This window comes from Octodon degus, unplaced genomic scaffold, assembly GCF_000260255.1.
Source record: "Octodon degus isolate 3935 unplaced genomic scaffold, OctDeg1.0 scaffold00041, whole genome shotgun sequence".
In the NCBI taxonomy this organism is placed as follows: domain Eukaryota; kingdom Metazoa; phylum Chordata; class Mammalia; order Rodentia; family Octodontidae; genus Octodon; species Octodon degus.
In genome coordinates, this window is record NW_004524617.1 from 13,630,975 (window position 1) to 13,655,757 (window position 24,783).

The following is a 24,783-nucleotide window of genomic DNA, read 5'->3' on the forward strand; positions in this document are numbered from 1 at the left end:
ATACCCTATTCAGATATTTTTAAATAAAAAAGAGTCAAAATTGCATAAAATCTCAGGAACTAATGTACTCATCATTTCTTGAACAATAATGTATGCCGCTAATTCAAAGTCTTCTAATAGGAGTAATTTATTCAGATTCAAATCCTCTCCGTAAAATATACCTGCACCTATGGTAATACAAAAGGACTTACAGATACGCCATGCATTTGGTAAAGACAGCAGCCCAAGGAAGTGTTTCATCTGATTGTCCTTTATTTATAGTCAGACAAGCAACTTCAGTGTTCTGTCAATTAGCTTTGTATCAGCATCATGGAAAATACTGACGATACAACTCTTGATACCAGGCAAATGTTTCCCTTTCTTCCTCCTCCTCCTCCTCTTCACTCAGTGTATTATCTGGGATGTATTCTTTATATTTCACAATGTCAAAAGCTGGGCTGGAGTACACAATTGTCTCTTGTATCCTCTGAGGCTTTGCAGCTTTTTGCGGTTGCTAGAATTATAAATAAAAGTGCCAAGTGTTCTATATTTGGCTTTTACTACTTCATATTTTAAAAATCTGACTTTATATACTTGGCCTCACCTCCCAAAATTTTACAATATATAGTTTTTGTCCTTACAAAATAATACAACAATATGTTTGTGCAACTATCCCTATGATGGGAAAATATACTCTACATAATATAGCTTTGCTTTGTTTTGTTTCTGAGACAGGGTCTCACTACGTAGCCCAGGCTGGCCTTGAACCTATGGCAATCCTCATGCCTTAGCCTCCTGAGTGCTGGGATAATAGGTGAGTGCCACCATATTGGGCTCACAATATAGTTTTTAATAAGTTTAGAAAGAGCCATATCTGCCTTCCCAGCTACTTGGAATGCTAAAACAGAAGAATCCCTTGAGGTCAGGAGTTTGAGGGGGTAACATAGTGAGGCAGAGGCTGGAGGATTGTTGCAAGTTTGAGTCCAGCCTAGGCTACAAAGTGAGCTTAAGGCCAGCCTGAGCTGCATAACAAGACTCTGTCTCAAAAAGACAAAAAACAAAACAACAACAACAACAACCCCCCCACCAACAAACAAAAACAAAACAACATAAATTTAAATAGAGATGAGAAAAGCACCATAAGAGATGTATTGAAGTTTACAGTGTCATCATATGGAGATGAGTTTGCTTCCAATTCATGCTGATATGTAGTCAAAACAGCTATTGTTTACCAGAACAGCTATTAGTACTGTTTAAGAACTTTAAAAACATTGTCACCAAGATGAAAGTAGCTTTATTCCATCCAAGGTATCATGTGCCAAAGGTGCTTTAGCCTTGAATTTGCAGATTAGGACAATCTTAGTTATGCAAGTAGAATGTCTTATAGGCCATTTGAATATTGCCTACCTCAATGAATTCAGAGCAAGTTAAACTTACAGTTTCCTCTGAAGCATCTTCTTTTTTAGGTGTCATATATGCTTTTCTCATTTTATCAACTTTCATTTGTGCTTGCTTGGATCGACGCCCCAAGTGTCTCACTTTGCTTTGCTCTTGGTAGGGCCGATATAAAGGCTTGAGGCTCGCCAAGGATGGACACCTAGCAGATGTGTGGTACAGACAGAAAAAGCACAAAAAATAAAATTAAGTGTAAGGCAAGTTCCAAGCTGTACTAAAACTCCAGCGAGTACATCTTAGAGCTCATTCTGCAGAAGAGTGCTGTGCACAAGCTTTTAGGTCCAGGGTCACTGATGCTTGAGTTTCCAAGCATTGCTCTGTGTCTGGTACTCAGGAAAATGCAGAGGTCATAACATTGGTGACAATGATAGAATATGCTATCGATTGAAAATAAAATTTTCTGGAAAATACTACTAGTAGCTATTGAGTTTTTTAAATATCATATGCTAACACCAAAAGAGTATTACATTTCATAATGGTTCAAAAGAAAACTTGAGCGTGTGAGGGTCTGATACTTAAGATCAGACTCACATGTGAGGCAAGCATTGTACTACTGAGCTACATCTACAACCCATTTAACAATTTTTTCTTTTGAGACAGCATCTCACTAGGTCCCTCAGGCTGGCCTTGAGCTTGTGATCCTCTTCCTGCAGCCTCCTAAGCTACTGGGACTATAGGCACGTACCACTGCACTCAGGCAAAACCTTTTTTTCTTTCTTTTAGTTTTCAAATAAGTGTTGGGGTTGGATGCAGCTGGGGCCACACCCACAATCCTCTGGCCTCCAGTGCTGCCAGGCACATCAGCTCAAAGTCCATCTGCCAACATCTGCAAGGATGGTCCTCACAGGTGTCTTTGAAAACAAAAGCCCATATGCAGAGCAGGCTGCAAGCGCCTCAGAATGAATGTTCCACTTCTTAATTGACCCTTACCTCATGACTGATGGGTGTTGGTCTAGCAATGTGGCTGCTCCCTCAGCCCTGAGGGATAACTTGGCTCTGACATTCACAGGAAGTGGGGGTTGGGGGGTGATAAAGCTCTGATTAGGTGGCAACTTGTTTGGGAATATAGTTGGGCTACCTTCCCTTCTGTCTTTTCTTTCTTTCTTTCTTTCTTTCTTTCTTTCTTTCTTTCTTTCTTTCTTTCTTTCTTTCTTTCTTTTTTTGTATTTTAGGGAAGGGTCTATAGGGTGTTCAGGGTCTTGCTACTAGATTGGACTCTTGAGAGGTGGGATTACAGGTGCGCACCACCACGCCCAGTCGTCTCAGTGGTCCTGGGGGCTGGGTCAGCATGGCAGGCCTGGGGATTGAACCCCAACGCTTGTGCCTGCTTGCAGGTACTTTAATTTGCTGAGCTATTTGGCCAGCCCTTGTCTTCGCTTTCTACTCCTGCCACCAGTGGTTCCTGGGGCTACCTCCCAAATAAACCACTCAAACTCAAGTCCTTGTCTCAGGATTCACCTCCATTTGGGAGACCCCAAGCTAAGATTGTATTCCAGCAGCCTTTTCTAAACCTGTTTTTTTCCCCCAAGTGATTTAGAATTTGGCTCCTTCTTTGGCTCTTAAGTGAGTCATTCTTGGATAATCCTTAGCAAGAATCCACATAGCAGAGAGCCTTGGTGGCAGAGAAAATGACATCACTTCTTTGACCTTGGTGGTAACAGGGTTAAGTTCTCTATTCAGTGCTCATATGAATGAGTTAGAGAAGATCTGTTTCATGATGACAGACTGTGTCCTACACCAGGCCATCTGTTTAGAAAATGTATAGCCTTGATCATAAAATAAGAGTGAAATTATGTTGTGGGGTCAGCGCCACTCATCTCCGCTCCTGAAGAAAGCCCAGCATGTTTGCTTAACACGGGGCACCAATGTCTTCGTGTTCTAAAGGCATATTTTTCATCCAAATATGAGTATGTGAAAATAGATTGCCAATAAGCCTTCTTCAGTCTCATCATCTCTTTCTTTTTCTTAAGAAAGCTGGCTTAATTTGTAAATAAGATGGGCTAGGTGAGCTTTAGTAATGGGAAGAAGAAAGGAATGTAATTGAGGTAGTCACATTCTGTCCGTGCTGTTTCAGATCATAAGACATCTATTTTCTTACAACACGCCTTTGAAAATGTGAATTGGTTCACACGCTGTTGGTAAAGAAGGGAATAATGTCATTGTAATTTATGTGCAATTTATTCTAGGCAAGGTGACCAGAATTGCGAGGATTGCATTATAACCTGCAGCACACTATGCTGCACAGACAGTGGGCGGTCCTTCAGACGTATTTGTGGGCACAGACATTAGCACCTCTACCCCAAACTCTCCCCACAGAGGGCCGAGCACCCTCACTTGCCCTTTCTGTGCCCCCCACCCTCCTGGCCTTGGATGGCTCTCAGTTCTCGGATTGATGCATTCCCTCCACCCAAAGTCCCCCCTCCACCTGCATACCAGCCGGCATCTATAACCTAATAAAGACTCACTGACATCTCCCCTCTATCACTGTACACTTCTTCCATTGGCTGTGGCAGCCTCCCACTACCCTCGCTGCCCCCCTGGGTGGGACAAGTGATCTCCCCAGGTACCAATTGCCCTTTTTGGTAGTGCTCTGTTTACGAAGTTGCATACATTTTGGGCAATCTGCCCCCAACTTGATTTTCCCCATATGCCCTATTATTATCTTTAGTGAGCTCTCTGACAGAGTGTGAATATTTTCAGAAATGTCTACAGCATTGGAACCCTGAAGAAGGATCTGCTTTACCTAACTGCAGAAACGATCTGTAGCTGGCGCTGACGCATCTCTTCCGTTCGTGGTCTCTGTGACAGATACTTCACTTCTTTTTGTAAACGGGCTGACATTACTCCACACTCTGCATAATTAACTATGTCATATATGATCATTGTCCTGGGAATGCTTTTGAGGTTTAATCTTCGCCAAAGGTTATTCTTGCCACCAGCCGATGCAGGGATCTCATCCAGGAGACTTGCGTACTATATAGAAAAATGATTCAGAATGATTGGTTATGGATGATCCCTAATGGTTTTAGACACATTTCACACAGTCCCCCTCAAAAGTCACTTCCTCCAAAAGGCACTCTTTGGGCTCATCTCTGAACTCGATGAACAGCTCTCTATTATTGCCAGCTAGAGGTGTCTGAGCCACCTGTACGCCCCTTAGCTTCCTTACCAGAGGCCAGGAGCCACGTCACACAGCATCAGCACATGGTACCACACTCACTAAATGCTTCTTTAAGGCATAAATGGCTTCATGGCACATATAACTCAGATAAATTAAACTCAGGAAGGGCCTAAGCTTCATAATAGTTCTCTGTTCTGCTATCTAGTAGTGACCATTTGTGACATGCTTGGGTTGAGGGAACATTTGCACAAAATCTTTTTAGAAATGATGAGTTTATTTTTGGTACACAGTGAATAATTTCGCTACTTTCATTTGGGATATTTGTAGAAATCCCATTTTATATTTTTTCTAATTTGTTCTTTTTTTTTTTTTTTGGTGGAACCAGGGATTGAACTCAGGCCCTTGTGCGTGCTAGGGAAGCGCTTATTCCACTGAGCCATCTCCCCAGCCCAAAGGATTTTTTTTTTGTTCTTATTTTTTTTTGAGACATAGTCTTACTATGTAGTTCAGGCCGGCCTTGAACTCATTATGTACCTTAGGCTGGCCTCAAACTCACAGCTGTCCTCCTGCCTTAGCCTCCTGAGTGCTGGGATGACAGGTGTGCACCACCATGCCCAGCCAAATTAGGGTTTTAAAAATGAAAACAAAGAATCAATTTAACATTGTAAATGTGCACTTAAGAGACAGAGATAGGACAGAAGGAGCTATCAGACTAGGCAACGGAGGCCTACGATGCTAGGAAACCAGAGGCCTTTAGGGTATAATGCACACATGCTCACACGCTTCCTACGATACGCTCTCTCTCTCTCTCTCATACACATGCACACACACACACACACACACACACACACACACACACACACAGACGCAGCTGTCCCTCAGCAGCACTTTGGCATGCACATATTTCAGTCACCACTGTTGCCTTCAATAACAACCAACAGCAGAGCGCCACTTGAAGCTACTCCAGTACAACTGGGGGCAACTGCATACAGTGCAAACTTGGCTGCCAGTTCTTCAGTTTTTAGACCACCACAGAGATGACAAATGTTTATAATTAGCGACAAATCATGTCAGTCCTTTTAACCTTTCAGTGGTTGGTTACTTTGAATCTGTTCTTCAGCTTACGCTAACGTGCAGATGGCAAAATATGTAGTTGTATGGCCTCTTTGTTTTGTTTAGTTTTTTTTTTTTTTTTTTTTTTTTTTGGTGGAATCAGGGATTGAACTCAGGCCTTGCCAGGGAAGCGCTTATTCCACTGAGCCATCTCCCTGGCCCTTGTTTAGTCTTTCTGAGACAGGGTTTTGCTGTGCAGTCCAGGCTGGCCTGGTGATCCTACTGCCTCAGCCTCCCAAGTGCTGGGATCACAGGTGTGCACCACCACACCTGGCTGTGTTGCTTCTTTGTGATAAATGTGTGTGACATTTTACAGAGCTGGATAACTGAAAGAACACTAGCCAGCAAAGGAAAAGTGGGAGTGAAACCAGGATCACAAGTAGGTGGAATCCTAGAAGAGACAGGTGACCATGTGGAAGCTGATGCTGCTGTTACTAAGAGTGTAGACACACAGCTAGAGGAACGCGGTGAAGGCAAATTTAGCAGCACAAGCAAGAAGAGTGGCTGTGACAAAAACGATGAGGCTGTTCCACAGGAAGTGATGCTGGCCCCCAAAAGCTTCACCCTAAAGGGACTCTGATACACTTCACACCATTTAAAGTACGCAGAACAGAATGTTGGCTGCTGATCCAAGCTCAGGAGTGTGACAGTTCACCAAGGCATAGAAAAGACACATGCTCCCTACTGTAGTGGACACAACAAGACCAAGAAGGCAAGTGCGATTCAAATTATTCCTGATTAGCTGGGGTTTTTAAAGACTTAACCCAGGCCCTCCTATAAGCTGTGCAAGTGCTCTATCCCTGAGCTCCATCTCCGGTTCATTTTTTCACAGCTCTGAGACTTACTTACAAAGTAATTCACCCATGCAAAGCATACAACTCAATGGTTTTTAGTACTCATAGTTGCTTAGTTTCCCCAAAGAAATAAAACTTTCATTTTCATCATATCTCATATTTTAAATTATAGCATACTAAAAGTGTGTGTTTTCCCCTTTCATTTTCCTATATTGTATATTTATGGCAGAGTTTGTAATGTTTTCTTTTTGAAAAATTTTAAAGGTCACAGGACAATCGTAAATTTTCCTATGATTATTACGTTTGCTTTGTGTGATTTTGGCATGCGTGATCATTTGCATGGCTCCACACTGCTGTTCACAGTGAAACTGCCTGTATATTTCATTTCCCAAGAGTGGGGTAGTAAAATAAGTAAATACCACAGGCCTGTCAAGGGCCTGCTCTGTCACTTATTCACTGCGTGACCTTGGGCAAGGTTTTTCGGACTTGGTTAAACCGCATTTTTCTCATCTGTAAATAGGGTCACATAATTTGTTATTACAAATTCCAAGATTAAGGGAGATAACATGCCTGTAAAAAGCTAAAACAATGCCATCACGAGCTCAGCAATCTTATCTCTCTCTTTCAATAACCTCTCTGGAGATTCCTCTTTGGGACACTAATCCTTGTCATATTAACAATCTTCAAGGACGTGACCCGTGTCCTTAGCAAAGACAGCTGATATCCCAAGTTCTACATGCTTCCTGGTCCAATTCCCTTAATATCATCACATATACTCTGAAAGAGAGAAAACACTCCAGAGTCTCTAAGGTGCCAGCTACACTGATTTCGGCTTTCATATTCAAGTAACCAATCGAAGCGCTAAGGCCACACATATTAGCATGAGGCAGAATTTAGGGATCGCTTGTTTTTCTAACTCTTGCAAAATGAAGATGTGACAGGTACGTGTACCATCTCCTCATGATGAATGTAATCACTATGTACTACAAACCAATAAAATTTTTAAAAATTATTAAATGGTAAATTCAAGACTTACCAAGAAACCTTGCAAAATGAGGGTAATAGCAGTTCTTCCCTCTATGGATTTTTCTAAGAATAAAAGGAATCATCCCCCTTGCTGTTATTATGCAGATGTGTACCTTAAGTTCCCTGATTCTGTACCACGAGCCACTGAGTTACACAAACCAGAAATCTAGGAGTCATGCTTTATCTTCCCTCCTGGACACTCAGGCCTACTGGGTGTAAACGTCATCTCATGTCTCCAGAGTCACAGCCCTAAGCCAAGGCGATCCTATTCCTCCTAACATACTCAGAATCCCCTGAAGTACAAATTGTGACTGAAATTTACAGTGAATGTTTAAATGTAAATTTTTTATACTGAGAGCAAGACACGTTGTGATGAATTCGCTCTAAAGTACTCCCCTTTGCTTTGAACACATTTATCCCATCATTTCTGAAGTCGTTCTGGAAGTCCTCCTTTGTGAGAGTCTTTATGTGGTGTAATCAAAAAGACCGTACTGTGAATGCTGCTGCTGAGCGCCATCTAACCGAAAGGCAGGCTCAGAAAACGTTAACGTGTGTGCTCATTACCTTATTCGCAGGATCTGGCACTGTGAGACTTCTGGCTCCTCCCCAAAGTCAAAATGACCATGAAAGGTAAATGTCTGAAATCTATTCAGGCCGTCAAGGCAGCTCCAATCCAACAGTGTAACTAAAGACACTCACAAAAGAGGACTTTGGAACCATTTCCAAAAGTAGCAAGAATGATAGGTATGTTCAAACCGAAGGGGAGAATTTTGAGGGAGATTTTTTTTTTAAAGGAACTTGCTTTTTAAATTTTTTTTATTTTTGGTGGAACCAGGGATTGAACTCAGGCCCCTGCACTTTGAGGGAGATTAATGGCAATGAGTCTTTTACTGTAATACAGGTTTACATTTTTTAAAAAAGTATTCACTGTATTTTTAGTCACACCTAATAAGGAGTCTTTTCACTCAATAGATTTCAAACAATGCTCAAGTTTCTCGTTGCACACAGGACAGGAAGTAAATCCTTTACTGTGGTATAAAGCCCTGCATGACCTGATAAAGGCCCGGAGCCTCACCACACATCATGCATTCTGTGCACTGCCTTCTTCAGCCCCCTCATGTGCTCCGGCAGCTCCTCCTGCCACAGAGCCTTTGCCTGCTGGAGCCACCTGCTCACCCCCAGACTGTCACTTGTCATTGCCTGCATGCCTGACTTCTACCTAGCTCAAAGAGCCATACTATTCAGGTATAGAATAGTATTGAGCTTCGGGAGGAGGGCCCCAGCATATGGGCCACGGTTGCTCTAACTCAGTCATGGGAATGGATGCCATTTCCCTTTGTCAATGATCGGTTTGGGGGCACACAGTTCTGACCAATGAGACCTGAGAGGAAGTATACTGGGGGCTTCTGGGAAAGATTTGCTTTCTCTCTCTCTCTCTCTCTCTCTCTCTCTCTCTCTCTCTCTCTCTCTCTTTCTTTCTTTTTTCTTTTTTCTTTTTTGCATTTTTTGTGGTTTTACTGAAGCACAAATAAACATGCACACAGGCTGTCTACTCATTTTCTTCACTGTGCATCCTGGCATTGGGATTGGTGACTCGGATGGCTAGCTAGGCTGCTCTTTCTACAATGGGCTTGTGGTTCTTAGAGTAGACATTGTGAGCAATCTCTGTGCTGTAAGACTTGTTGCACATCAGCAGCACCTCCAGCTTCTTAACATGCACCAGGAACTTCCAGAAGCTGCTGGGCAGTGTGTGCTTTGTCTTTTTGTTACTTCCATAACCCATGTTGGGCATCAAGATCTGGCCCTTGAACCTCCTCCACACCCTGTTGTCGATGCCTCTGTTGTCTGCCAGTTGTGCTTAATTTTGACATATTGGTCTGACTGGTGCTGGATGAACTTCTTGGTCCTCTTTTTGATGATCTTGGACTTCATGAGGGGTCTGAGGGCTGCCATGGTGCCAAGTGGGAGATGGCTTCCAAGATTTGCTTTCTTGAGATGGAGAAAGATACTCGGAGTCTCAGTCTTTCTGTCTCTTGAATAGAGCTGAGGATGTGATGGTCTTGTTACCGTGTGATGAAAGCCAAGAGAAGCTGATGCAGAGCCCTGATGTTCCTGAGCTGATGAATTGGCCCAAGCACTGGCTATCTGTGAACTTCCTTAACATGACAAAAAACAGTCCTTATTGTTTAAGCCTCTTGTGGTTGAGAGTACTCTGCTACTTATAGCAGAAAGCATCTAATCAGGAGCAGAACCATTCTTTACTAGGTCGAATCCTTATCATGAACTACTTTAGCAACCTGTAGTGACTTTTAAAAATGGAGATAAAACTCATGTAATATAAAATTTGCAATTTATACCGCCTTAAAGTATGCAATTCAGTAGTTTTTAGTATATTTATAACATTGTGTAAGCATTGCCATATTCCTTCTTCCTCTCTCTCTCTCTCCTTTCTTTTTTCTTTCTTTCTTTTAATGGACAGGGTCTCACTATGTAGTTTGAGCTGCTAGCCTTGAACTCCCTATGTAGCCCAGATGGGTCTCAAACTCACAGTGATCCTTCTGCCTCAGCCTCCTGAGTGCTAGTGTTACAGGAGTGTGCCAGTACACCTGGCAAGGAATCTCATATTCCTTAGCTATCAGCAGCTGTCCCGTCCCCCAGACACAAAAGGCCACAAATGACATGACTCCTTTACATGCACTGTGTAGTCTAAGCAAACTCAGAGACACAGGGAGCAGGGGTTAACATGCTGGAGGAAAGTGGAGTGACTGCATATTGGATCCTGGGTTTCCCTTTGGAGTCCAAAAGAACTCTGGAACCTGATGCTAATGATAGGTGCTCATTGCTATGAATAAATGCATTTAATGCCCCTGACCTGTGTACTTGAAAGTGGTCAAAATGGCAAATGTTACGTTGTTTGGAGATTACCACAATAAATACATGTATTATTTTTCTCTCCTTGGAGGACAGGGTCAGGAAGGCCTTTTTTTTGGTTTGTTTGTTTGTTTTGGCTTTCAATAAGCTAAATCTAAATTCCTTACTTGCATATAATCTTGAGTGGTGACAATATCTACATGGTCAGTTATTTTGAACTTCTCATAAAGACGTTCATCTTCCATAATTTGCTGATAAAATTTCTGCTTTCCCATCATTTTGCAAGCATCAATTACTCCCTACAAAGAAAACAGAAAACAGATTTTCTAAAAAACAGTAGTACTGTAATATTTTTAGCGATCAGCACATGCTTTACATATTTTTTTCTGACAAATACATCAAATATTGTTCATTTCCCCTAGGAGTTTGCTATTCAACAGAAAGGCTATATTCATGAGGAGAATAAATGGGGATTTTAAAACCACTTATAATTTGCTTCCATGCCACAGCTATATGGTTTATAAACGCAGCTAGAGTATCAGAGTCCACAATCCTCAGAGGACCAGTTTTTAAAAATTTGTTTCTCCTTGAAAAACATTCTTTTGCTTTAAAAGATAGAACGAGCCTGTAACGTCATCTGTGTCGTCAATGCAGAGAAACTTATCGGGTGATTAAACAGGTTGCCCTAGGAACTGCAATGAAAGGTGTTGCCGGGGCCAACGCTCTTTCATGTGTCAGCTAATACATTGTCCCCAGACGGAAATACGTATGTTTCAAGTTGCTTAGGCCTCTCTCCCCTTCAGACTTCATTCTGGGTGGCCAAAGAAGCAAACAAAGGATTTTTCTTTCTCAAATGTCAACAGTTTATACTCAAGGAAAGCATCTGAGACAGCAGAGAGAGAAGAATCACACAGGAAATGTGGAGGCTCGAAGGCTGACCGGCTGGACAGACACCAGACCTTTCCACAAGCACCTACCCCTGTGCAAAGAGCTTCGCGCAGCCTGGCAAGAGAGCCTGAGGTGTTCCCAGCCCCCAAATCTGTGCTGACTTCCCTAAACCATATTTATATTACCGACCTGTGCTTCTGGCCACAAAGTGTCTGTTTACATTGAGGGAGGCTGGTGGAGAAGAAAAGCCAAATATCTTTTAATTCTAGATTGGTTTTTCTTTCCTCTCATGTGACATAATGTGCCGTTTGTGAAAGTTTGTCAGCACTGTGCAAATGCCGGTAGGGCCGTAAAGACAAGCGATTGCGAAAGGCTCAAAATCCAGGATCTTTGTTCTTTTTCCTGAATGCACACATCATAACAGCTAGCCTGTGTATATTTTCTACTCCAATTTTCAATTTTGTTATCCAGAATATTTTTAAAAAGTCCAAAGCCTCAAGGACACATATAGAAAAAAAAAAGGAAGAAAATATTCAAGTGGTTGTAGTTTTATCCCTAATGTACTAAATCTGAGGGGCAAAAGAGTTGCTGATAAGTGACATGGAGCCTTCCCAGCAGTAGATAATTTTACTTTCCATTTCATTATTTTCTTTACACACTGGCCATCTATTGATGGCGCAGCTCTCCATTAGGCTTCCTTGCAATTAATTTCCTGTGGGCTCTAATTAGACAGCTCCTACCATGACACTAAAGTTAAAGCACATCACTGTACACTGAATAGGTACAGAAACCATGCAAGTCCTGCCGTAGGCATTTCTTCATGGATAAAGTATTTTACTTTTGCTGAGGCTACTTAGAAGAGGCATGTATGTCAGTTCCTCCACTGCTCCACTCAGGCACTGGCACCAGTCTCGCCAAGCCTTAGTTTCCTCATTGGTACAGTGTCTCAGCTGTGTGGCTCAACTGTCTCCAGCCCATTCCAGTTCCCTGACCAAAGAAAGCAGGCCTAGGGCTGTCCAGATAGCTCAGGGAACTAATGCGCCTACTTAGGTAGGCACAGGGACTGGGGTTCAAACTGCAGCATGCCGTGCTGGCCCCACCCCCAGGGCACTGAGAGGGCCATTGGGATTGGGCATGGTGGCATGTGCCTGCAATCCCAGTGCTTGGGAGACTATAACAGGAGAATCACTATGAGTCTGAGCTATGCAGTGAGACTCTGTAGACCCTGTACTAAATACACAAAAAACAAAAAAACAAAAAGCAAAGACAAAAAACCCCATGCCTGGCAGCATAGGACAAACTCTTAGCCTACTTGTGAGGAGGGCTGACCCTCCAATGGCCAAGATGTTCTTTGTCAGACGTCTGATAGGTGTGGCTATATTCAGGAAAATCTTTTCCCATAGGAAGAAAGAAGAAAGACTCCAGCCTTAGAAGAAAAGAGTAGGCAAAAACTAGGCCACAGTTCCAGGATGCCAGCCAATTAGAGCAGGATTCAAGAAGCAGGTTCTGCTGGGGATATAGCTCAGAGTCATAAGCACCTGCCTGGCAAGCGCAAAGTCCTGAGTTCAATCCCTGATACCAGAAAAAAAAAAACAGGCAGATTCTGTCCTTAGTAAGTGATTCAAAGGGCAAACAGGGGCATCTCTACAAGTGACACTTCTCACAATGCTCAGTGTCACTGCGGCCCACCAGCCCCCACAGCCTGCTGGCTACTTGCTGGCTAAGATTCACACTTAGGATTGTAAAGTTACTCTAAGATTTGAAGTCACTTCCCTATCTCTGCTGGAAATTCTTGCTCATGAAAGGAGTGGTAATTGGTATCCTTGCACTAAGACAGTTTCTTGGAACAGTTAAACTCAATTCAGGCTCAGATGCAATGAAAGCTCCATAACTGCTGGGGTTGTTACAATCTTGAAATATTCACAGCACAGTGGGAATACAGACAAGTGTTCAAGCCTCAGTTGTGGCCATGACAAGACTTTCCAAGTTCTAGCTTCTGCACAGGCAAAATAAGAACAGTATGTCCCTTTCGAGTGGCTGAGGAGCACGTGGAAGAATGTGGATAGCGTGGTTCTGGACTCCCAGGAGTGGCTAAGATCCTGGCTTTGGGCTCAGTTCCCTCACTTTCTACTTGTGAGACCTTGAGCAAGTTACATGGTCTTTTCAAACTAAGGGTAATATCAGAATATACATGACGGTGTTTATGGGAATTAAATGAAACAATATACAGAAAATGTGTAAGATTACAACTGATAAAAAGTGATCCAGTAGCCGTGCATGGTGGTGCACTCCTGCAATCCCAGCACTCGTGAGGCTGAGGCAGGAGGATTGCCATGAGTTTGGGGCCAGCCTGGACTACATAGTGAGCTCAAGGCCAGCCTGTACTACATAGTGAGGCCCTGTCTCAAAAACCAAAACCAAAACCAAACCAAATGAAACCAAAACAAAACATGAGAAATACAGTTGGAAAATGATAAGGAAATGAAAGTAGAAATGGAAATAAGGACAGAAAAGATTGAACAAAGACAAAAAAAGGTCTATGAAATTCTTTTTCCTTTATAAGTGAATTTAGAAGCTGGGCGTGGTGGTGCATGCCTGTAATCCCAGCAGTCGGGAGGCTGAAGCAGGAGGATCATTGCAAGTTCGAGACCAGCCTAGACTACTGAATGAGCTCAAGGCCAGCCTGAACTGCACAGCAAGACCCTGTCTCAAAAAAGAAAAGTAAGTGAATTTAGACTAAACATCTAAGTAGACTAAAACTGACTTTCATATTAAGAAATAAGTAAACTTAAGAAAAGTTGGATCGGTTTGCTAAAGACATAATCCTTTCCTCCAAAGAGCAAGGTGGGGTTAAGCTTAGAGTGAAAAAAATTGCATTTTTGCAAATATTCTATCCATCACAAATCCAAGTGTTATTAGAGTTTGTTTCAAGCTGCATAAAGGGACAAAGTCCAAAGTGTCCCCTATAAGCGGGGTATGGTATTATTTAAAATTCATTATAGGGCTTGGTGAAAAGCTCCAGCCAAACAGTATGATCACCTTCATACAAGCGACCGACGAAGTATAAATATCTGCACATTTGCATGGGAGCAGTGAAGGCTGTGCAACAAACTTCCCAGGGCTTGCTCTAGCGAAGTGACAGCTGTAGCACAGAAAAGAAAGACACAAAGACATTTCTTCTTTTTTATTTCTGGTCTTTCCCATTTTCTTTTTGCAACATAATTTAAACAAAAACAAATTTTTACAAGCTAAAAAGAAAGGCTAAACTAAACCCAAATAAAGCCAAAAAATGAATGGAGTTATCATAGAGCCTTGATGAGTTGAATGCACATGCAGTGATTTCCAGAGCCTGCCTCTAAGCTTCTTACATTCTCAAGCCTGGGCACAGCAGGAACTGGCAGGGGCTGACCCAGGAGGATTTTAGCTCCTGGAGAAACCCCATTATATAACCTCTGGAAGAAAACAACTGTCCATCAGATCAGGACAGCTACCAGCTAACTCTGCAGATGAAGGTTGCATAAATTTATTCCTCAAATGTAAGACAAACATATTCTGCACAAATATTAATAATGCTTCAGAACACAGGAGAGTAGCCCTGATCTTTTCCTAATATTCTTTGGGGACTCAGTGCTGTGATTGTGGGGTCTGATCAGAAGCCACTGGGCTCCGAGGCCGTCTTCCCAGGACACGTGATACAATTTATGATTGAGGGTGTGCTGTGCTTTCTGTGTAATATAGTTCCAAAGTGTGTGTGCACGCACATGCATGCACATGTGTCATGTGTGTCGTGTGTGTGTGTGTGTGTGTGTGTGTGTGTGTGTGATGCTGGAGTGGATGGACTCAAGGGCTAACTTGCTGAACCACACTCACAGCCCAGGACAAAACCTTTGGTGTGTGGTTTATGAGAATATCTCCCTCAAACTTATAGTCAGGCATGAGGGCCGAAGGGGTATAGCTCCTGCTGCAGATACCTGCTATTCAAACGCTGGCCCTTGATGTCTCTTATACGAGAAACCCAAAATATAAATCAATTAAAGAGCAAAATAAAAGACAGAGAAAAACAAACAGGGAGATAGATCCTTTGCAAAAGGGAAGGGGATCGAGAGATGGGAAGAGGGGAGGGGAAGGGAATGAAAAACAGAGCTGAGATGTGTTGCATCCACAGACTAACTTCCTGCTAGGAGTGTGAGCATTATACTGCAAACGTGCACTAATAAGAATAAAAATTAAAAAAAGCACAGCCCATGACCGGCAGTGGCTGTAGCATTTTAACAAGGTCCCTGGATGATTCCTACTCTGTATACACAATTATGCTTACTATTCACGAGATGGAAGAAAGATATAATGGGAACTCATGTAAGGAAAGAAGCAATATTTTGGAAGTTCATTGTCAATAGTATAGTCCAGCACATTTAAAAAACATGCGCTACCAGAATCAAAGAAATAATAAAATTCCATTAGAACAAATAAAATGCATTGCACGTTCTGCTCTGACCAATGTGTTGCTTTAGTCCATTATTAACAGAGCAGAATTTTAATAGAGAAAATGGATGGATAGTTCCTGGAGCCTTATATAAGTAATTAATTCTAAATGTTTTTAGCTAATAAATGGAGACACTCTGAAACATGATACTTAAAAAAAAGCTACCTGCCCAGTGGGATGTTTAATGGTGACATGACCTCGTCTGTACGCTCTGAATGCGACTCAGACAGCACTTAGATGTTAAGAAGCTATATTAACATACAATGCACATCATGAAACATCACCTTGGTTGATGGTTTTAATACATTTTTCCCGCTGAAATACTTGTAACCACGGCCCTCAGTATGAAGAAAAATTTTAAATACGATGAAAGGTGGAAATATTTCACCACTAAATCTGAAATAAAGACCAAAAATTAGTCGTTTAGCATTAGCACAGTGGCTCTGTTCCTTCTCCCCCTTGTATTTAAGATAGTTCGTACAGTTTCTGGCTTGTAGCACAGGGGCTATGCCGAGAGCACACAGAGCTGGTAATGAAAGGGGCGGTGGAGGATCAGCCTGCAGCCTGGGCACTCGCCATGCCCTCGTCCTCATATCCACGGCAGGCTGCTTGTGTGGCTGGCTGCTCTGAGCCAGAATCAGGCCTTAGTTACCACGCGAAAGAAACATAAAGAAGGACAACACATTGGCTTGGTAATTCTAGCCTGAGAGGTTGTTAAGATTTAAAAAATTAATTTCTAGGGTTGGGCCTCGTGGCACATGTCTGTAATCCCAGCACTCTGGAGGCTGAGGCAGGAGGATCTCTGCAAATTCGAGACCTGCCTGGGCTACAAAGTGAGCTCAAGGCCAGCCGAGCTGCATAGCAAGACCTTGTCTCAAAAAGACTAAAATAAATAAATAAATAAATAAAATTAATTTCTAAGATCTCTCCTTATGAATGAAGTACTCCATGAAAGAAAGTGGCACAGAAGTCTTACCTGAATCTGACTTTACATTTCATGCTAGGATCTTTAACAAGTTGAGCTTCGACGGGGCTCACGTTCTTCAGTATTTCATGAGTTACACAATACTCCTGAAACAGAGGATGGTGTTGTGAACAGAAAGAGCGACGCTGCCCAGCTTGGACTCACTGACTGTAACGGAGGACTAGGCAACCTCATCAGTACACTCGACCTGGAGTGTTGAAGAGGTGCTTTCTATCTTGGCACCTCTGTTACCTGTGTGGCCTTGAGCTAGTGACTTAGTCCCTTGAGTTTCCAAATTTGAACATCTACCCCTTTTTATGATTGCAAGGAGCCATGTGTGGTGGCGCATGCCTGTAATCCCTGCATTTGGGAGGCTGAGGCAGGAGGCTCAGCACGAGTTGAAGCTATCCTGGAACATATAGTGAGACCTTTGTTTGTCCCTAAACCAACCAACAAACAAAATAATGAGAAAGAAAAAAGATTACAAGGAATTGTTCTTTTTTTTCTTTTGTATTTAGTGCAGGGTTTCACTACACAGATCAGATGTGTAGGGATCCTCCTGCTTTCAGGCTCCCAAGTGCTGGGATTACAGATGTGTGCCACCACGCCCAGTCTTGTCCTTTCCCTATGACAACACATCTCATAATCTACTGTAACTGCCTATAAACCTGTGTGTTGCTCCTCCCAGACAGCCTCACACAAGGGCGCAGTGTCTCTCAATGCAACCTTCCTAGCATCTGGTACGGATGCTGAACAAGTACTTGCTGAAGGAATGACTAATGCGAGGGCAGGCACAGTAAGTTACTAGCCGCTGAGCGCCGTGTACACCACTTACCTGTGGCAGGTGCCCCACTAGGATCCTCACTACAGCAAAATTATTGCAATACTATTGTCCCCATTTCACAAATGAGAAGACTGAGGTTCTGGGAATATTTATTTCTTAACCTTTTTTTTTTCTGCACTACTGGTAATCAAACTCAGGACCTTGTACTTGCCAGGAAGCCACTTACGCCGCTGAGCTATCTCCCTGGCCCAGGGGATTTACCCAAAAACATACACAGATGCTGACAATCCAAACTTAGGTCTGACTCTAAAACTCCTAACCCCTTAAATGACTCCACTCAACCTTTATGACTATGATAATTGCATGAAGATATATGTTAAGGGGCCAGGGAGATGGCTCAGTAGGCTAAGCGCTTGCCTGGCAAGTGCAAGGGCCTGAGTTCAATCCCCGGTTCTGTCAAAAAAAAAATATATATGTTAGCAGTACAAACCATCATTAATCTAAACATTTAGTGAAGCTTAGGGTAATAGATGAAAAAAAAAGAATTCATTTCCCTCTTCCTGTTACTAAGTGTCTAAAATTACAAGGTAACTAGTAACATGATCATTAAAAGCAAGCTCTGCATGTGAGACAATGGACAATGGTCCCCAAATGTCACGAGTTTACTTGAGTGGCTTTTCTCTGAGTGCTCTGCTTTACTACATCAGAAATGGGTCAGACTCTATGGTGTTTGAAGGGCTGCCAGAATTCCCTCCGTGTGACTATTACTAATAACAGACTACTAGAACTATGGGTCATTTTCTTAGGTGAACATTTGGTACTACACCAAAGGGTACTATATCATGGGAACCTTGATATTCTGCTCGGATCACAAAAGTTATTTTGGGGAGGAGGGACGGTGTGCATCTGTTTTTGGTTTTTATTCGAATAGGATTATATTCTTTATATTGTTCTGACGGGCTGTTTTCACTAATAGGGTATCTTGGTTATCTTTCTGTTGCATAATCAGACGGATGCTGCTAGGTTTATCATTATGAAGACAGGAAGAGCCAGGTGTGGGGGGCATGCCTGTAATCCCAGCACTCAGAAGGCTGAGGTGGAAGGTCTGGTGCAAGTTCGAGGCCAGCCTGGGCTACACAATGAGCTCAAGGCCAGCCTGAACTATGTAGTGAAACAAAAAACAACCAACCAAACAAACAAAACTCCAGCAAGACTCATTTAACCTGCATCTCATAAATGGATACTGCATGGTTCACTTTCCTTGCTGTTATAATCAAGGCTGCAGTGAAGTTATCCCCATATTATAGAATGCTCTCAGAAGTGAAACTGCGGGCACTTTAAGCCAGAGGCGTTGGGGGAGTGCTAAGCCCAGGCACAGCATGAGCCACACCCAGGCCTCTACTGTACCAGATCACTGTCTCACATCTTCAAATGAGAAATCAAATTTGAGCTGGGCCGGTGCTGCATGCCTGTAGTCCCAGCATGCACCCACGTGAGCTGAGGCCAGAGAGCTCCAAGTGGCAGGTCAGCCTGAGCTATACAGTGAGTTCAAGGGCAACCTGAACTGCATAGCGAGATCTTGTCTCAGACAGACAGAACAACAGTATATTAATTTCAGAGAAAGAAATAACAGTATCTATATTAAACAGAAGTTTAAGCAAGGCATGGGGGTGCATGCGTGGAATCCCAGCACTAGGGAGGCTGAGGCAGGAATACTGCTGCGAGTTCAAAGCCAGCTGGGACTACACAGCAAAACCCTGTCTCAAAATAAAATTAAATAAATCCTGAAATATTAATTTATAGTTAACAAAAGAAGCAATTCCAGAATTCTGTGTAGTACTGTTAGATTCAAATAGAAGAGGGAAAGAGGGTTATCTATTTTATGTTTAATTAACAGGCCTTTGTACTTAATAAGTAATTGAATCTACCAGAGAAAATAGAAAATACATACCGCTGCACAAATTGTGTGTTTTAAGAGTTGAAATATCGTTCTGTCCAAATGAATGAACCATGCTCTTTGTATTTTTTGAGCTGAAATGTCTCTGTTAATTATAAGAGGGGGAAAACAGAGGTTCATATTTCTGCAGTTTTCACATTCATATCTTGGAGGACTCTCAATATGTTTGCTTCTCCTATTCCTCCCCATGCCCCACAAGCTGCCAGACTTAATGAGGCAAATTTGGATACAGTAACTAGAAGTGGTCATCTGCAGAATTAATCAGCACAAGGATATGAAAAGCTTAAGAACACTTCTCTTGGTATTAAAAAAATCCTCGCTAAAACTTTCTCATCAGGAGGTGTACAGACTGTGAATTGATCACTCAGAAGCATAGAAGTCAGGCATTGGGGTACACACCTGTAACCCCAGTACTCTGGGAGGCCAGGACGGACTCACAAAGCTTGAGCCTTGCCTGGGCAACTTAGTGAGTCCCCATCTCAAAATAAAAAGAAAAAAAGGGCTGGGCCAGAGCTCTGTGGGGAGGTGCTACGTTCAACGCTCAGTCCCGAAAAACAGAGGCGTCTAGCAATTAGGGCTGGGTAAAAAGCACCCTCTCCAAAAACAGAGAAGGAAAGAGAGGAAGGCATGTAGGAAATAAAAAGTATGAGGAAATTTGCCTTGCCTTCTGAAAACACCTATGGCCTAAAATTATTTTTAGGTCTTTTTTTTCCCCCTCTGAGACAGGGTCTCGCTATGTAGTGCAGACTGCCCTTGAACTCACAGGGATCCTCCTGCCTCAGCCTCCTAAGTGCTGGCATTAAAACTGTGTACCACCATGCCTGGCATTTTCAGTCCTTTTTTTTTTTTTTTTTTGGTACTGGGAATTGAACTCAGGACCATGCGCTTGCCAGGCAGGCACTTGTGCTACTGAGCTATATCCTAGCCCCTTCAGTTAGTTCTTAAAGCACTGTCCAGTTCGCTCTAGTGTGGTACAAATAGGATGTGGAAGTGCTGAAGTTAGAGCGGCCCAGTTCTCTTCTGGGGCTCATGACTATGAGCTAGAAAAGAAAGGCCCTTTTCAGATCTTCGCTAGGAGCAGCCCTGTTCCATTTAGGTCAGACAATTATTCTACTTCTTGTTTTGTTTTGGTGTTATTGGGAGTTGAAGCAAGGCCTCCACACTAAGCTACATCCCAGTTTCCTTTACAATTTATTTTATTTTATTTTATTTTTATTTATGATCCACCTGTCTCAGCCTACCTCAGTGCTGGGATGACAGGTGTGTACCACGTTCGATGATGTCGCCGCATGGGCAGATCATGCAGGTGGTGAAGGCCTCCTGTCCTCCTGCCCCAAGCGGAGGGACCCAGCAGCACTGCTGGCCGGAAACAGACAGCACAGAAAAGAGGCCGGAGGTGTGGAAAGAGCTTTCCAGCTCAGTGAGTGCCAGGATGAGCTGTCTCACTTTCTGCAAGTCACTTACCTCCTCTGGTTGGTTCTTCCTCAAACACAAAAATGAATAACAAAGCGGTTTCTCCAGGTTGAATCAGAATCAAATAGGTGTTTGCTACAATACTTTGTAATTACCAACTCCAATTATAACACCTATGCAATTTGAAAGTAGTGACTGTATTTATATAATTTTACTTTTTTTTTTCAGCCAGGGTCTCACTTTATAACATGGGTTGGCCTCAAACTCGCAGATCCTTCTGCCTCAGCCTCCTGAGTGCTGACACAACAGGCATGTGCCACCATGCCTGTTGAAAGTAATTTTCAAATAGAGGACTTTTAATTTATGTAAGAAGTGTTCGAGTTGATCTGGGTAAATGTGGACAAATGTGGAAACGGTCCAGTTATAGAAAATGACACAAGGGAAAACACAGGTACTTACCGTAGTGTTGGTTTCACCTTTGCCTTTGGAACCGGTGGCAAACGTGGTGTGTGGTTTTTTCCTGAGCTTTTTTGCTTATCTGATTTTCGAATACCAGTCCTTTTTGCCTTTGAGGGATGATTCATTTTCCTTATAACGAGATAATCTGCAAGTACATAAGTTAAACCATTAAGGTCACAATCCACATAATTATACCATTTGAGCTGTTTTTTTTTTTGGAACCAGGAATTGAACTCAGGCCCTTGTGTTTGCCAGGTAAGCACTTATTCTACTGAGCCATCTCCCCCACCCCAAGCTATTTGTTTTTGAGACAGGGTTTTACTAAGTAGTTCAGGCTGGCTTCGAACTCCAATGCACCAATCCTCCTGCCTCAGCCTCCCAAGTGCTGGGATTATAGGGACGCACCAACAAGAATGCCTGGCCACAAAATTAGAGGTTTTATATACTTGTCTATTGTGAGGCTTTGGGCAAAACCTTCGACTTCTCTGTGGCTTGGTCCCATCACTCACTTGGTTCCACCTCTAGCTTTTCATTTTTTGAAGTATTACTTCAATTTGGATGGAACTCCCAAATTCTTAGTTGCATCCTCAAAGTGTTTTTTTTAAGCAAAATTATAGTAATATGTGCTCTTATGCATTAAGTAAAACAAGAGCTGGGTGTGGTGGTGCACAGCTATAATTCCAGCAATTGGGAGGCTGAGGCAGGAGGATCAATGTGAGTTCAAGGCCATCTTGGGTTACAAAGTGAGCTTAAGGCCAGCCTGAGCTGCATGGTGAAACCCTGTCTCAAGAAAACAAAGCACAAGAAACCTGAAACAAAATAAGAAACCTAAAATACCTGGATTTTTGAAGTCACAATGAGCATAACAAGATATTTTGAACCATCTGTTATGACTCAATGTGGTATGACAATGTCTGCGCTTTCTACAGATGACAAAGTCGGAGGTCCTACTACCACTATTGTGGTTGGTCGCCTACACCGTAACTGAAATAAACACTAAATTCAGTTAGCGGTTAATGAAAACAAAGTTGTCATTATTTCCCCCATCTGAGTTTACATGCCTCTAAATTAAGAACTCCTGTTCTACATTGGGTGGTAGTGCAAGCCTGTCATCCCATCACTCTGGGAGGCTGAGGCAAGAGGATGGCAGTAACTTAGTGAGACCCTTGTCTCAAAGTAAAAAATAAAAAGGGCTGGGGTTGGAGCTCAGTGTGAAGGGCTTGGTGCATGCCCAGTACTAAATGCCTCTTCTAATTTATCACTGTGCTTTAGTTCTATATGTGTAATGATGCTACAGGACAGATTGGGATATTTCTCCCTAGAGGTGGGGGTGGAGATGGCTTGGAATAAACAATTCTTTTGAGAAGGAAAAAAAGCAGTTCATAACATCCTGGAGGCAGGCCTGGCGCTCACAGCTCACAGCTGTACCTTGCTGTTCCCAACATTCTAACCATCTCCAGTCCAAAGCCTGTGATAAATCTCTCACTGAAATGCCTGTTTCCCCCGGATGTGTTTTTCTCAGTGATTTGAAACCCAACTTCTAAGAAAGTACATTTATTTATGTAAAAGAAAAAATTAAAGAAAAGCCTGAGGGCCGGCCAAATACCTCAGCGGATTAAAGCTCCTGCAAGCAGGAGCAGGGGCCGGGGATATGATCCCAGGCCTGCAGCGCTGGCTCGGGCGGGGCGCGCTGAGACAGCAATTGAGACCGGGTGTGGTGGCCACCCCTGTAATCCCAGCTCTTGGGAGGCTGTAAACAGGCGGATCACCACGAGTCCAATCTAGTGAGACCCTGAACACCCTGTAGGCCCTTCCTTAAAACACACACACACACACAGGAAAAGCCTGACTTCTTCAAGGACAGGTGTGTTCTTGGTGTATATACATCCCAGAACCCACCTGCTCTTCACTGGAAAGGGGCTTTCCCTTCCATGGGGTGAGGGTGGACACACAGGAAGAAATGGGAAATACACCTTCATTATAAGTCTAACAATTGTGGGCCGGTGTGGTAGCCTAGCACTCAGAAGGCTGAGACAGGAGGATCTCTGGGAGTTCAGCCTGAGCTACCGAACTGAGCTCAAGGCCAGCCTGGCTGGACTACATATGGAGACCTTATCTCAAAAAACCCCAAACCAAACCAAACCAAATCGCACAGGGTTGTTTAGGCTACACACAAACTTCAAAGGCTCACCACAGGGGCTTGGCTCCCGGCTTTCACCCACCCTTGCTGTGTGGCCCTGTACAAACGTCTTCACATCACAGTGCTTCAGCTGCTTCACCTACAGATTGGGAACGAAAGTGATGCCCACCTTCTGTGTGACGATTATATGTAGCGAGCTCAGATCAGAGCTGCGCCCATGGAGATGTGCTAGTGCTTGCTATTCTTGTCAATAATCATTGCCATCATTCCTTCTCCTATTAAGAAACAAATACTTGGGATTGCTAGTGAGGAATTGACACTCAAGAATCTTAAACTGTTCCGGCAAATTAAATTTAAAACCCGAGACACATCCAGCCCAAGGTAAAGATCAAAACCCTTTTGTGACGTAAAGTCAGGCCCCTACCGCTGACATTCAAAGGCGAGGTCCGTAAAACACACGGAGAGCTGTCGAGCGCCCCCGTCTGGCCGTCTCTGCTCAGATGACTCCCCGCCCACGTTGCTGGGCGCCCAATCGTGGCCGCGGAGGCTGCTTCCCAGCGCAGCACGGCGCCCGTCGCCACCTCGCTCGCGCCTCCGCGTGCCGCCCACGGGGAGCCGGCGCTTTCCGGCAGCCTAGTAACCATAGCAGGGGCGGGGCCTCCTGGGGGCGGGGCTTGTTTTGGCCTCTCGCCCCAGGCGCGACGCGCTGCATCGGAGTTACGCTGCTTCCTGCTCAGGGTGGTTGAATTAAGCCTTGACCACATCGAACTGGCGGTACAGTCTTCACCCACGCCGCAGCCTGCGAGCAGTCGGGACAATCAGGGCCCTACTGGGCCGCCGTAGTTGTCTTTCTATAGTAGGCGGGGCCAAGGCCGGGGTGACCCTGCCGGAGCCGCCGCTGCCAGAGACATGTTCAAGGTGAGAGCATAGAGCCCGGTCACACCTGTCATCACCCCCTCCCGGTTGCCCGGCACCCTCCCCTCGCTCTCGTGGGGCCTCTCCGGGGCCCAGGTCCGCCTCTCCCCTCGGCTTTTCCCGCCTTCGTGCTGGCTACATCCCGGCATCCCGTTTCATTCACACCTCTGCTTGGGGAGAGTGGCTGCCCGGCGGAGGTGTGAGACCTTGGGGTGGGTGCTGTTGGCCTTTTGGGTCCTGATCTCAGGAATAAAACTTTGAAAAGTTAAAGTGCCTCTCTCCGAAGTACCCACCTCCTGGGCTGTTGCCCTCTTGGGGTTGTGGGTAGGCTGAGGTCAGCTCAGGACTCTACTGTGTTTGAGGCTTTGGTTGCTTGGCAGAGTCAGGTTTGTGAATCTGGAACGTGGCTGGGGGAGGGTCA

General features: G+C 43.7%; 2 protein-coding genes across 4 annotated transcripts in view; one reads left to right on the plus strand and one right to left on the minus strand.

Moving 5' to 3' along the window:
• Nucleotides 1-239: 239 nt before the first annotated feature.
• On the minus strand, nucleotides 240-24,736 carry CUNHXorf58 (chromosome unknown CXorf58 homolog). Of its 3 annotated transcripts, none has more exons than XM_023715426.1 (9): nucleotides 24,656-24,736; nucleotides 21,308-21,452; nucleotides 19,430-19,520; nucleotides 16,707-16,801; nucleotides 16,015-16,126; nucleotides 10,527-10,658; nucleotides 4,178-4,407; nucleotides 1,417-1,576; nucleotides 240-493 (listed from the first exon to the last, which is right to left on the minus strand). In XM_023715426.1, the coding sequence occupies exons 2-9, from the start codon at nucleotides 21,430-21,432 to the stop codon at nucleotides 308-310; spliced, it is 1,131 nt and encodes a 376-aa protein (XP_023571194.1). In that variant the 5' UTR covers nucleotides 21,433-21,452; nucleotides 24,656-24,736; the 3' UTR covers nucleotides 240-307. The 3 variants fall into 3 exon arrangements, with proteins under 3 accessions (XP_023571194.1, XP_004631487.2, XP_023571195.1); XM_004631430.3 differs by lacking the exon at nucleotides 24,656-24,736 and adding an exon at nucleotides 23,872-24,225; XM_023715427.1 differs by lacking the exon at nucleotides 24,656-24,736 and adding an exon at nucleotides 23,530-23,587.
• Nucleotides 24,143-24,783, plus strand: part of Apoo (apolipoprotein O) — a 92,779-nt gene continuing 92,138 nt past the window's right edge. The window contains exon 1 of the mRNA XM_004631387.2: nucleotides 24,143-24,365. Coding sequence (XP_004631444.1) covers nucleotides 24,357-24,365 — 9 coding nt within the window. The 5' untranslated portion in view covers nucleotides 24,143-24,356. The remainder of the gene's footprint in view (nucleotides 24,366-24,783) is intronic.

Coding starts and splice junctions, on each gene's coding strand:
- CUNHXorf58 (XM_004631430.3), bottom strand. CDS start 24,211: ATGTGGTCAAGGCTTAATTCAACCACCCTGAGCAGGAAGCAGCGTAAC. Junction 19,521..21,307: donor AAGGTGAAACCAACACTACG/GTAAGTACCTGT, acceptor TATAATTAACAG/AGACATTTCAGCTCAAAAAA. Junction 494..1,416: donor AAGATGCTTCAGAGGAAACT/GTAAGTTTAACT, acceptor TTATAATTCTAG/CAACCGCAAAAAGCTGCAAA.